We start from the raw sequence: 14653 nt of genomic DNA on the forward strand, positions 1-14653 counted from the left end.
ACGACAAGACAGTGTCCCAGCATGTGGATCAGCAGGTGGGGCTCAGAGAGAGAAGCCCCACCGGGGTAGAGGGGCTCTGAGGCAGCTTCAGGAGCCGAGGGCCCGGGTGGGGCCTCAAGGGGAGAGACAGAGAGAGAGAGAGCAAGAAGAGCGTGTGTGTGTGTGTGTGTGTGTGTGTGTACGGTTGCACTTTCAGAAAGCTGAAAGGGACCACCAGGCGTCGTTGGCAGGACAAGGGGCAGCAGGGGAGCCACAGGGTGGCATAGGCTCCTTGGGTCAGGAGGCCCAGGTGACACCCAGGGCTTGACAGGAAGCCACCCAAGATTATGGAGCCCACAAGAAGATGAGCCCAAAGACTCATGTGGGGTCAAAGACGGTCTGGGGAGGGCTTTGGCTGAGAGGCTCCGACATGGCAGGGCCGGGGCGGGGCACGGCATTGGGCTAAGGAGGCACTGCCACCACACTGCCATGACCAGAAACATTTTAGGGTGAGGACAAGAAGAAGGGCGGACCAAAGGAAGCAGAGATTTGAGGGGGGCGGGGCCCTAGAGCCCCTCCACCCAAAAAGTCCATTCAAAGCAGGAGCCAGGGGGCTTACAAAGAAATCCTCTGATTGCAGGGAGGACGGACACGGGGAAGACGCCGCTTGTCTTCTTTAGAGCCTCTCAGGCATTCTTGCCTGTTTCAGGAGAGGGCAGGTCACTCAGCACAGGTAATCAGTAAATGCCTGTCCTCCCTGCCCTTCTGCTTCCTATACCCCCAGCACCGCCGCCCACTCAGCTGTGACATGTTAGACGACTGGTAAGATGATGGCTTCCCCGGCTACTAGGTCTCATGTGATCTCATTTAATCCTCCGAGTGTCCCTGTGGGTGTGTGCTCTTCCAACCCAAAGGACAGGCGGACAAGTGGTGCCTGGAGAAGCCAGGGTGTTCCCTCTCATCTGTGGTCACACAGGGAGTCAAGGTAGAGGCGTGAGGTGCTGGGTACAGTAGCCCGAGAAGGCCAGAGCGCCCCCTCCATCTACAGAGAATCTAGTCACGAGGAGACAATTAGAGCAATGCAAAGGGAGGGGCCCGGACCCTGCAAAGTACCAGTGTCAGGAGAGATCAAAAGGTGGGGGCTCTTCTAGGTCAACAGACTCAAGGGACACCACAGCTCCGAGCAGGACAACGTCCTCAACATGGGCCCCGACTGGCGTGTTGGGAGTTTCAGGAAATCTGAATATGGGCAAGATGTTAGGTAAGAGTGTGACAACTGTTTGATAAATGTAAATGTGCTGGGTGTGGTAACAGGACTGTGGTTGGTTGGGAGAACATCTTGCTCTTGGGTGACAGAGGTTGAGGGATTTAGGGGTGTGCCAGGATGTCTGTGACTTACAGTCAAGTGGCTGAACAAGAAGAAAGCAAGTGTGTGGAGGGGAAATTGCACGCACAAGACACAGCCAGTGTCAACAACCAAGAAATCTAAGTGCAGGTATGTGGTGCTCATCGTATTCTTCAAGTTTTCTGTACATTAAAATGTTTTCAAGATGAAAGTAGAGGGAAAACAGAAAAGCCCCTGGGACCAAAGATCCAATGGTGACAGGACAGCAGGCCCTGCAGGAGGAGCCGGGGCACCTTGTGGAAGGCCACATCATTCCTGAAGCCCCGAGCAGCACTGGGACCCCACTGGCGGCTCATACTCACAGCCCCCGATCTTCTTCCGCAGCTCGCCATAGCAGATCAAACCATACAGCTCCTGGGATGACTTCTTCAGCCCACGAGAGAACACTGGAAGTAGAAAAGCATAAGGCTTTAGAAGGGGGAAAACACAGACGTTCGGGGGCTGACAGCTCATGTGCACAAGAACAGCGCTGGGGGATCATCTAAGGGGGCTGACTTCTTGGTTTTGATCCCTGCACCTTGGTACCACGGGGATTAACATGGGGACAACCGGGGCCAAGAGCATTGGAACAGCGTGCTGTCTTTGCAATTTTCAAAATAAAAAGTCAAATGAGAAAAAGGAGAGCAGTCAGAAAATTCGTCCTAACTGGCAGAGCAATGTCCCCAACAGGTGAAAAGGGGACGGCCAGCAGGGCTGGCTCCCACAGAGGCGCAGGTGGGGTGTAACCACCACCAAATGTCACCCGCTTCTGTGACACACAGAATCTGCCTGAGCTCGGCATGAGGCCGGCAGCCCTGGAGCCCAGCGAGCTCACCTGCCACGTTTCCTCTGACCGCTGGTCTACACGCTCCCAGCGCTGGGCCAGATGGAAGAGGAATGGTGGTTCAAATGCTCACAACTATTGACACCCACTCTCCCCTCATGCCTTAGAACAGACCCCAGTTTTATTTGGGGAGCAATGCATACAGATGAGGCAGCACATGTCCCAGCCTGCCTTGCAGCCAGACGTGGCCACACCACTAAGTCCTGGCCTCTGGTGTAAGCAGAAGTGTTGTGGGAGACTTCCAGAAGCCTCCTTAAATAGCCTGATTTGGGCTGGAATGTGCCCCTTTGCCCACCCATCTTTCCTCCAGGGCTGCTGCCTGGAGCCGTCTTGGACATGAGCAAGGTGCTAAGGAAGGCAGAGCAGAGAGACGGGAGGCCCTGGGTCCCTGCTGCCCGCCCCAGAATGTCCACCTGCAGACGTCTCTGATGGGAGAGAATAAATCCTTACATGCTTAAGCCCCTGTTATTTCGAGTTTTCATATTTTTTGAAGCCAGATCCTGATCCTGACTTGGAGGCCCAGCTGCAGCACAGTCCAGGCACCTTTTGGATCATCTCATAGAGCAGTGACCAATGTCATTTGTCCCTCCACTCTCTCTCACAACTGTTCTCTCTGGTTCTCTCCTCAGAGACCCCTTTTCAAAATCCTAACATTCGGCTGTGTATGATTATAACAATAGGAAAGGAAAAGAAAAATATATTAGTAAATGGAGAATAAGGTTTCGAATAAATGATGTAAAACAAGGATTCTGAACCTTGGATAGACTCTAAGGAGCCTGGGATTCTGCTAACAACACACACCAACTGTTCCTAAAGCTTCTGCTGAGAGAAAGATCCACAGATCTCACTGGACTCTCACAGGGGACCACAACTCAGGAGACTTTAAGATCCACTATTCAAAGGATAAGCAAATGTGGTCCACCCAGACAATGAAATATTATTCAGCCACAAAAAGGAATGAAGTTCTGACATGTTACAATGTGGATGAATCCAGAAAACATCATACTAAGTGAAGGAGGCCAGACACAAAAGACCATATATTATATGATTCTACTTACATGAATTGTCCAGAACAAGCAAATCCACAGAGACAGAAAGCAGATCGGTGCTTGTCAGGGGCTGGGCGAGAGGCTGTGAAATGGCTGGACAGCAGCAGCCTAGATGCAACTGCCAACGTGGCACAAAGAGGCAGGTGGGCCCTCTGGCTTCACGCGGTCAACTGGCTGCCACCAGCTGGAGAGATTATCAGAACCAGCTAGAGAACCTCAGTGCAGCCACCAGCTCAAGAGAAAGAAGGCACTTCTCGTGGGGTCACAGTAGGATGCCAAGAACAAGACCCACAACTATGAGATGCCAAGAAGCGTGTGGGTCAGGTGGGGACAGAGGGGAGGGATGGAAACACAGGCTACACTGCAGAGAAGGGAGAAAGAACTTGTTGGGTCTGATCCCACAGAGCTTGCCGTGGAACCAAGATGTGGTGTAGGCCCGGAACCCGAGGGTGGCCAACTCGTCTACCCTTGATCCCTGAGCCAGATAAAGGGCCAAGGAATGAGGCCTCCAGGGACAAGGGGAGGAGTTTAGAAGGTGATCTGGCAGGGAGTGGTGACAAATACTTAGAAGAGAAACATTCACTTCAAGTGCCTTCCGAAACCTTAAATGTGGGAAAAAGCTTGGGTGTGGCAAGCCCTGCAATGTGCCCTTGAACCTCAGAGCAGCAGAGGAGGCCACATCTACGCTGGGAGCCTGAGCGTCCCCCGACACTGCCCATGCTGCCCATGGCATGGTTGTGGTGAAAGAACGAACGTGCCAGATTACAGCTCCTGGCATCATCTCAGCCCTCTCTCTACACTTCACCAACAAACAGCCTCCTATCCTCTTCACACACTGGTGACTGCCTTCTCATTTGAGGTGAGCTTTGAAACCAGCCACGTGGAGGAAGGACCCGTTCTCATGGACTAACTTCCAGAAAGTAGTGAAAGAATATGCTATGTAACAAAAAAAAAAAAATGTACAAGACAACATGGAGCCAAACCGCTACAAATCATTCCCGCGTGCTACCCTGGAAGGTAGGGAGGGTGTCTGCAAAGACGACGGACATTAACAACAGCTCTGGACTCAACAGGATCCAGACCAGTGTTGTTTTTTTCCAAATAAACTAGTGATCTGAGAAACAGTCTCGGCGAAGGATGAGCACAGCTAGCAAATACACAGACGCTGTGATGACAACCTGAGAAAGAACAAAGAGTGGCTGACTTGCCATGAAGTGCCAAAGCCAGCAGAGAAATCTTATGTTAATGGTCATGTGGAGACTGAAGGCAAACAAACAACAACAGTTTGAGCAAAAGACCGGTGAGTCAGATCTAGGGATTGCCCCCCAAGTGTGGACACTGACAGCCTACCTCCGCGGGTCTCTAGAAACAGTGGCAATCTCATGTAAACAGATACGCTGCTGAAAAGCATTGGACCCACCATTCTGTGTGTGTTGTTTTGTCCCCATAAAGACGCAACGCTGTACTGGAGGCTCCTCTGGCTGGAGGGACTGGAGTTGGGGCAATGAGCCCTTCTCCAAGGCAGTCCCCGGCCACAGGTAGTAAACACTGAGACCACGTCCCCTGCAAGGACTGGAAGGGGGACACCCCGTGAGGTGGTCAGTGAAGGCTTTGAAGCAGGAAAGATACCTTGAAAAGACTCGGGAAAAACAAGAGCATTTTATTGGGCAGAGAGACCCTCAGTGGGGCCATAAACTCAGTGGAAAGAAGGCACTTCACGTGGGGTCTTGGTGTGAAGACAGGACTTGACACAAATGGCACATGCTGGACTATCAGGAGCTCCTTCTCACCTGTGTCAAGGACAGAACCAGATGGGAAATACAGCGAAGCAGCAGACAGACACTCACGCTCCCAGAGGATAATCAGTGCTCACAATGAGACATAAAACACCCATTTACGTAGACTTAGCTATCTCAACCGTGTAGACAGAGGCCATGAATTTATCTGAAGAAAGTGGTTCTGAAGAGGAAAAGCACTGTACAAATAAAGATGTCCACACTTGCATTATTTAAAAACACCAGACTGGCCTGCAAGTCCAAAAGGAAAGGTAAAATGTATTCATTTTTATAAGTCAACTCAAAGAAATAGCATTTAATAAAAAACACACGGAGAAATTCTACGTCAATACGAACAGGTGGTCTGAAAAGATTACATGTACAGAAGAGAAAGGCAAGGAGACAGTGAGGGGTGGCGGGGAGAGAACACGGGCCCTGCCCTGGATCTTAGCTCCTCTGCTTACTGCTTACTGTCTGGGTGGGGTTGGCAAGGGCCTCCACCAATGAGCCAGCATTATCCCATCTGCCCGTGCGGGTGATGGGCACTTCCAGGGAAGAGCAGTATGACGTGCTCAGCGACAGGCACAGAGCAGGCCAACGGTCAGGCGGCAGTGAGGGCAGGAGAGGTTTAGGGAAGGATTTCTGTGAGCACTGATGCGGGAGCTCAGTCAGTCTTGGAAGGGGAAAAGGGTTAGGGAGGCTGACCTAGCGGGGGTGGCAGGAGTCAGGGCACAAAGGGAAGTGCAGTTAAGCAGGCGGGTGGCAACTCCATTCCTGGGAGTAGTGGCAGGTGGGAGCAGTGGCAGAGCAAGGAAGAGCATCTGGTGGGGATGGGTTGAGGGCTCCGGCAAGGGAGCAGTCCAGGCAGACGCGCATCTTGTGTCGATCGCACAACGTGAAGGGCAAGTTAGGAAGAGCAGGACCAGAGAGCGGGACAACAGCCACGGTCTGGGACAGCATGGAGTGGGACCGGGCAGTGAGGACAGATCTGAAAAGCTCTGAGGTAGAACCAGCAAGACTGTGACTGGAGAGTGGGAGATGTCCACAAAGATTCGAAGGGAAATATAGTCAGGGGAGAGTGTCAGATAACCTTGACTGTCCAGAGCTCCCAGTCCTAAGAGCTCCTGTACTGGCCAGTGGCAGCAAGAAAGGATTTCTCTAGCGCAGGGGTTGGCAAACTAAGGCTCACAGGCCAAATCCAGCCACGGCCTCTTTCTGTAAATAAAGTTTTGTCGGAACACAGTAACACATACTCGTTTACGTATTGTCCACAATAAGCTAAGACAGCTGAAGGAAGTAGCTTCAAGAACGACTATAAACCCCCAAAGCTGAAAATATTTACCATCTGACCCTTTACAGAAAGAGACAGCTCGAATCATGCCCTCCGGGCCTTCCTAAGGCTGGAGGAGGAGTCCCGGTCCTGGCGCCCTGACCCATGGGAGAGCCCGTGAGGAGAGTCGGGGGGTCAGCCCAGGTGAGGCTGACGTGTGCAGTGGCTGAGCCACACTGACCCAGCCAGAGAACACCCGCGGGCAGGGCGGGAGGGAGTTGAGGGCCCACGTGGAGGGCTCACGGCAAAGGTTCAAAGGGGGAGTGACGTAACCGCAGCGGTCAGTTATCCCGGATCAGAATCGGTATTACTGGAAGAGAAGTGTCAGAAATAAGTGAAGTCAGTAGAAGCAAATGTCTGGAATGACCAGTCTAAGAGAGAAGCTATAGAAATGACAAGTGAGGTTGGAGGAGGAGGAGTTGAAGACTGAGCGGGAGGAATGACAGGAAGACAGATTCTCCCGACACGTGGAGACAGGAGGTGGCAACACCTGCCCCGAGGACCCCGATGTTGATCAGAAAGGGTGCTCCGAGCTGGAAGAGAGAAACACACCTGGTGATGACCCAGACACGGAATTAAAGATGGGACCACGAGAATCTGGATTCAAGTCCAGACGACAAGAGCCTCGGGAAAGCTAGCAATCCGCCCCCAGGCAGATGCACGCCAGGCCCTGCCCAACCCTCATCCCCACAAGCCCCCACTAGGAGAGAAGGGCAGGCACTGGAGGGGTCTGATTCTGGCCTGCCTGTGCCTGTGGCCCACCTCTCCTTGTCGACTGTGGTGCCCTCCCTCCCAGTGGGGAACACAGGCCCAGGGCAAGCCAGGCACCCAGATGCCACGGGCACTCAGAGCCATCGGAAACATGCACAACCTGACCCACAGCGTACCACCAGCCAAAGCACCACGAGGCAAGGAAATCCCGGGCCACGTGGCTGGGTGGGAACAATGCCAGAGAGCTGTCCTGTGGGCTTGCTGGAAACCGTGCTCCTGACCAGAAGCCAACCCCGCCCAGGGCCCTCCCGGAAGCAGAGCCTCGGCAAACTCACCGTTGTCGAAGTCGATGTACTTAGTGATCTTGTGCCACGTGCGGTAGTAGAAGTGCCGGACCTGCTCTTTGTTCTTCACCATGCTCGCAGGCTTGCCTTTCTTCTTGTACTTCAGAGCAATGTTGTTCTGAATCGCTTCAAAGTCTTTCCCATGCTGGAAAACAAAGTCCACGGTAAAAGCACAGCCTTCTGTATGACGCAGACACTTCTCAAGAAAGGGGAAAGGGGGCGGCTGTGGTTAAGCAAGTGTCCTTCACAGCTCTTATTTGTGCCTGAACTTCAACCTTGCTTCCCTAGAGCCTCAGGTTTTAATTAGAATAACAGATAAAGTAACAACAGAAACTCAGGGATAGACGGCACGTGGAGATCAAAGAGGCAAGGACAACACAGAGCTTATCACTCAGACAAACGGCCTCATCTCTGGAGTTCTTTAGAGACCAGGAAATGAGACAGCTCCATGAAGACAATCAGAAGACAGAACATGAAGATGGAGGAGCTCAGGGTGTTGTATATCTGGCATCTCAAAATAAAACAATGCATCAACTATTTAGAAACACCCTCTTTGCTTCGATCATACAAAACATATTCTCTATTCAAACAGGGATGGCAAATGTGAACATTTAGTATGAGAGTCACACACAATGTGCTCCGAACATATCTGTGGGGCATCCTTTCAGCACCTCCATGCAAAAGCTGAGCACATCTCAGATTTTCAGAACGGAATTTATGTTCCATAGAACATAGCATCTCCACTGTTTCAGGTACTGCCACGAGAACCAACTGTGATACTTCATCAAAACCAAGCCAGAAGTACTGGGAGGGGCCCAGCAGCAACGAGCACTCCAGCGCCCAGATGGTCATCTCTAAATCCTGTTTTCCAGAAGGAACCAGGACTCCCGGGAGAAATGGCCAATGGCAGGTCTGGGGCAGGGAAAGTACCAGGTGAGTCTGGAATATCTTGGTGGTGCCAAAAAGTGAGAAAGTGCTTGAAGCATGACAGGAGCGTGTTGAAAGGACACAGGAGCCCACCTGAAGAGGCTACCAGTGGCCAAATCCAGAAACTTGGGCAACAAAATCGACAATGATGTGAATAGATGATGACCCACAAAATAGCATGCACATCCCTGGGTCCAAACAGATAGAAACACACCAGTGAGAGAGAAGGGAGAGCTTTTCCTTGCATGGGATTTCCAATTAATAAATGTAGAAATAATAGGACCAGGAGATCATCACCGGGCAAAGACTACAGTAACAGCTGTTTCAGTTAAGAAGCTGCAATGGTTGCCAAAATTAGTGGGAGAAAGAATGATGAGAAACAGGGTATTTACATAGTTTCAAAATAAAAACAATGACTGGGCAGTGGTGAGCCCAGCTGATGCCACCTGAATGTAGCGATCATGGTTCACATCCCCAGGCCTGTGACAGACCGCACCATGCACTCTGGACTGGATGCAAGAAGGCCAGCACCCTGTGTGTGTCCTGTGGTATTCCCGACAAAAATGCCAACTGTACAATTAATCACGAGGAAATCTCAGATAAGCCCAAACTGAGGGGCATTCCACAAACTAACAGACCGGGCATCTTCAAAAGCATCAGGGTCATGAGAGACAGGCAAGAAAAGGTGAGACTGAGGACCTGTCCCAGATCAGAGGACTCAGGAGTTGTGACAACTAAATGCAACGTGGGATCCTGATCCAGAAAAGGACATCAGTGGGAATACTGACTAGATCTGAGCAAGGCCTGCAGATGGGTAAATGGTGCGGTCTCCACGTTGAATCCCCTCCTCCTGCTGCTCATGCTGCGGCTGCGTGAACATCGGGGAAGCAGAATGAAGGGCATGTGTAATTCTCTGTACTCTTTTTGAAACTTTATCCAAGTCTAAAGTTGTTTCAAAATTAAAAATTAAAAAATAAAAAACTTAGGGTCTGGCCTGGTGGCGTAGCGGTTAAGTTCGCACGCTCCACTTCAGCAGCCCAGGGTTCAACGGTTCGGATCCTGGGTGTGCACTGACGCATCGCTTGTCAAGCCATGCTGTGGTGGCGTCCCATATAAAGTAGAGGAAGATGGGCACAGATGTTAGCCCAGGGCCAATCTTCCTCAGCAAAAAGAGGAGGATTGGCAACAGATGTTAGCTCACAGCTAATCTTTCTGATTAAAAAAAAAAAAAACCTGAAAGAATCAAAGCTCATTCATTGTTTAAAAAGGAAATCACGGCAGGTAAAACATAAAAAGGCAAAGCTATGTGGGACGTGCCTTCCTCCGGGGTCGAGCTCAGGGCCACAGACAGCCTCAAGACCTCCCAACACCATGGTGCAGGCAGGGAAGAAACCCAGAGAGGTGGACTGATGCCCCAGGCTGGGACTAGCACCTGGGTTTGTGACTCCTGATCCCACATTCTAAAACCACACTGCTTCTGAAGCCTTGTGGCATTTGTCACACGTGCTTTCTACAGTCCAGTTTGTTATGTGCCTGTTACATTTCCCTGATTAGGTGGTCAGCCCCTTAATGTGGACTTCTCTGCATTTCTAGCACGACTAGAGTGTTCTATATCTAGATGAGGCCTTCAGCAATTACCAAACTGGTAAAAAATAAGCACAGGATGCTGGCCATGTGGCTGTAAGTTAAGAATCAAGAATTGTACAGCAAAAGCAAATACAGACAGACGGACAGACATAAGAAGGAAAAATGAACAGCCGGTGATAGGCTTTGTGAAGAACCGCCGCTGAAATGGAATAAGAGGATGTCAAGGACAACGTTGGTCCAGGTGTTCATCCCACTGACCTTCTCACCTGCCCCCCATCATGGGGGCCACGCCCCAGACCCCTGGCCAAAGGAGGAGTCGGGGATGGGCCCAGCCAAGATGAGTCCCATCCAGAACTGTCCTAAGTGATGGGTAAGGGAGGACATTTTTGCCTCTGGGGAGTGCCTGAAGCAGGAGAGAATAAGCACAGACATGTCACCCCCACGCACGGGGGTGACAGACAGAGGCCCAATGACATCATCAGACCCATGCATCCAGGGGGCTAGAGTGAGCCCCTCCCTCTCCCTCCCAGTCATGAGAGCTGCTCAATCCCCTGGCCCCTTTCTGCTGTTCTGAGTTGGGTCTGTCACTTAAAGCATAGCTAAGTCAGACTTGTGTGCATCAAAAAGGCAGAGACAACCTGGATAAACATTGCAGAAGCAACACTCTGCAGAGCAGAGGTCTGTGCTGAGCCCCCACCCCCACAAGGCAAGATGCTCATAGTCATATATACCCCAGCTGATCAGCCACACGTCAGGACCTCACCAGAGTCCACCGAGGTATGGTCAGACATGCAAAATGACCGACATACAGCATGCGCTCACGATCGCTCGCTCTCTCGCACACGCGCACACACACACACTAACACACTATTTGGGATACGTAGTATCAATAGCAGAAAGCAATAAGTAATCAGAATAGCCAATTATTATTATTTACCAAGGATTTCAGAAAGCCTCCAGACACCTCCCTGGTAGAAAAATTAACACGAGAAGGCTAACCCAACAAGAAGGGAGGAACTATTCACCTGGAGAGAGGTGGGTAGGTCATTCATGGGGGATTCTTTGCCATGACTTTTAATCAACAACCACAGCTCCCATCCACTTTCCGCAGACAGGGAGCCAGATCCCCTGCAGAGCCCACTTTCTCCCTAAGACGGAAGGGCCACACCAAAGCAGTAACTGTTTCAGGTACAAATCAGCAATGGTTGCTGATTCTAAAAACATTCCAGGAATCCTAAGTCTTCTGTCCCTAACAAACAGGTTAAAGAAGGCACAATTGGGGGATATAATCTATACAAAAACAGCCTCCATACTTTACTCTCAAAATGTCAAAGGGACCAAAAAGAACACACTTGAATGTGTTTAAATGACTTGCACCTACTGGAACAAGCCTCGTGTGTACGCTTCATTCTCTCCTTGGACAACTGAGTCAAACGGCACCGAAACACAGGTTTCCTCCAATCAGGACGGCAGAACTAAACCATTGGCCCCGGGAAGGGAGAGGGCCAGCCACAGGAATATTCTGAAATCAGCACGGAGTTCTAGTTCCTGCCTACATTTACATGTCTTCTTTTCTGATCTATGAACACTGCATGGTTTCAATTCAAAGCCTCCTTCCTTTATGAGTCTTGTTTCACAGGCTCAGCAAAACTTTTTTATCACTCCAATTACTTCACTGTTAAAGGAATAAGGCTCGTTGACTGAGTAACCTAGATACTATATCCCAAAGAAGTAGTCTAAAATATAGAATGTGCACAAAGATGTTCACTGTAGCATTATTTATAACAGAATCTAGAAGGAACCACACCAATCAACAACATAAGAGTGGCTAAGTAGAACAAGGATTGGCCAGAGAGTAAACATTTAGATGCTGTGGGCCACTCACTATCTGCTGAATCGCTCAACTCTGCCACTGTAGTCACAATCCGGCAGGACAACATATGAGTGAACAGGCAGGGCTGTGCTCCAATGAAACTTTGTTTATATGTTTATAAAAACAGGCAGCAAGCACACAGGCCACAGTTTGTCTGCACCTGAAGCAGAATATTTATAGGCATTAACCAAATACTGAGCAAAAGAACTATGAAACACCATGAAAACCCATTTAACACTAATAAAAAAATGTATGTTCACTATAATCACAAAGATTTGAAAAAACGAAACACAGAAGTGAAAATGGCTGGCAGGGAGTGTGGCCATTTCTTTGGGCGTGGGATCAGGGGGCAGCTCCTCTCTATTTTTAGGACTTCTTTAGCTCAGCCGAGATGGCTCTCAGGGTTGAGCTGGCTGCTCTGACTGAAATGGCAAGTGTCCCCCTGGCCCTCCCCCTCAAGGAGCATCCCTCCAGAATGGGCCCACTCAACTGCAAGGGGAAGACCCAGAGAGAAGGGCGGCACTCTTCAGTCAAGTATATGTTTGACACCACATGATTTCACTCATAAGTGGAAGACAAACCAACGGACAGAGAGAACTGTTTGGTGGTTACCAGGGGCAAGGGGGGAAGGGATGCATTTATATGGTGACTGACAAACAATGATGTACAACAAAAATTTCACAATACAGAAAAAATTAAAAAAAAAAAAAAAGAATATATTTGAGAGACAGTGGGTAGAATCCCAGAAAAGATAAGAAGCACACAAAGACGCTTCCTAACAGCCATCTCACTAGTAACAGCTTTTCAAGTCACCATGAGGTGATAAAGAGCCAAAGTCAGAGGGTGAGGCCTGGGCCTTGGGGACCCACACCTGCCGCAGCCATGTGAGGGGCTCCCCACTGGAGCTGCTAGTCCAAAAGACCTAGCAAGTGTGGTAAGAAAGGCAAAGGGAAACTGAGAGAGAGACACAACATGGGAGGAGGCTAGGATTGTGAGCGCCTTTTGTGGCTCTGAAACTCACTCACCTCGTACAGCCCCTCGAAGAAAGTGTTCTTGTCCTCCGTGCTCCACGACTCCCACTGCCGCCGGACCTTTTTGCCTTCTTCCTTCTCACCACCTGAAGACCCTAAGTTCCGGGAGGAGGAGCGAGAGCCCCCTGCAGGGGCGGTGGGGGCAACCCCAGACCCATTTCCAGATGACGATCCGCCCCCGTCGGCTCCTTGGAGAGAAAGAATTATACAGTGATCTGTTCCAGAAAGCTGGAGAGGCTCGGGAAGCCCCACCGCCCCGAGGTCCCCCTCCACACCCCTAAACCGCTGGCGCTCTAGCAGTATAGCACCTGGGACCTCCCGTGTGCCCAGTGGGGCTGTCCAGTAATGACATCACCCTGCCCTGACCTCATGACTCTTTCAAGTGTTTTTACAGGGAGAAAAAGGAGAAAGAGCGTTTACGGGGAGGCACTGCCAGAGCACAGTGAAAACGTCCACAGCTCTTCTCCCATCTGTGAACAGAAACCGCACATCATATTTCAAAGCATCTCTCTTTTCTAAATGAGGTTTTGGCTGAAATAATCCTATCTTTTCAAATAAATTGAAACCCAAACTCAAAAAAACATTTAAATGTGTGTGAAACACTATCTTCTTTTAGATATAATCAACACTTCAGAATATGAATCATTTGATGCCTAAGAACCTTTAAAAAGTCTTAAAACTCCTTTTTCTTGATCAATTTCCACTAGGAAAACCTAACCACCTCACAAATGCTCCTAAAGCATCAGTTCCTGAACTCATGACCAGGCCCTGAAAACCCCGGTGAAGGGAAGCACAACAAAGTACAACAGGGCCAAGGGCCAAGCGGTGGATGGAGTCTCCGAGGAGAATGGAGGCCATAAACAAGAGGTAAAGTTCACAGATAAAAATGTTTATGACCTAACCCAATCCTCCACCCATCTAGCTCCTTCCTCTCAGAGGGAACGGAACTCCCGGCGTGTCCCTGCCATAACCAGTATTCTCTTCATGGAACCCCAGGACCATCAAGTGGTAAGAAATCTTCAAACTCTGAACAATGAGGGTAAAAATGAGATCATAAAAATAAAAGTACTTTAAAGAGAAAAAGCCAAACAAATGCAGATTACCGTTAAGACATTTTCCTAATGAGACAATCATTGAGATCCACTTTCTGGTTAACCTGGCAGGGGCCTCCCTGGGCAGCAACGTGCAGCCTGGGGCTCGGGGACACGTTTCCCTCACTCCCTCAATGAGGGTCTGCCTCCAAAGGGGGGATGAAAGATGAGGAGTTTCACAGAAAATCATAAGGAATAAAAGAAATGAAAAATTAAGAGTCTGTCAATCCACATTCACTTGCCAAAACTATCCCTGGGGAAAACACAAGACGTCGGTGCAGGGGCTGCTTAGGGGACAGGGGGAGGCAGAGTCACTCTCCTGTTACACCTTGCTGTACCTTTCAAAGTGTGTACCACGGAACCGTGCTATTACGCCAAAAGAAGGAGTATCTGAAAACAGTTAATCCCATCAGTCAGCTATCAGAAAGCAGAATGTGGCTTCACACACGCAGAAGAAATTACTCAGCTACCTGCAAGGGGTGTGACTCTCATGTGGAAAGGTGTATCAGGTTAGTGACAGGTTAACTTCATAAGGAAACGTGATCAGGTACCAGAAATTGCTGTTTGTCAGCAATTGTACTGTCCAATTCGACAGCCACTAACCACATGAGGCATTTAAATTTAAATATTGATTAATTTAAATAAAACAAAAAACTCAATTCCTCAGTCACACCAGCCACATTTCTAGTAGTCAATGTCTACATGTGGCTAGTGGCTACTGTGCTGGA

General features: G+C 49.9%; 1 protein-coding gene across 2 annotated transcripts in view; it reads right to left on the bottom strand.

The window, feature by feature from the left end:
* CRAMP1 (cramped chromatin regulator homolog 1) overlaps positions 1–14653 on the bottom strand; it is a 68031-nt gene that overhangs the window by 41796 nt on the left and 11582 nt on the right. For both annotated transcript variants that reach the window (XM_058570380.1, XM_058570379.1), the window contains exons 3-5: positions 12829–13022; positions 7408–7561; positions 1687–1770 (exon numbers count right to left, since the gene is read on the bottom strand). In XM_058570380.1, the coding sequence (XP_058426363.1) occupies positions 1687–1770; positions 7408–7561; positions 12829–13022 (432 nt within the window). The remainder of the gene's footprint in view (positions 1–1686; positions 1771–7407; positions 7562–12828; positions 13023–14653) is intronic.

This window comes from Diceros bicornis, chromosome 26 (assembly GCF_020826845.1).
Source record: "Diceros bicornis minor isolate mBicDic1 chromosome 26, mDicBic1.mat.cur, whole genome shotgun sequence".
Classification (NCBI taxonomy): Eukaryota; Metazoa; Chordata; class Mammalia; order Perissodactyla; family Rhinocerotidae; genus Diceros; species Diceros bicornis.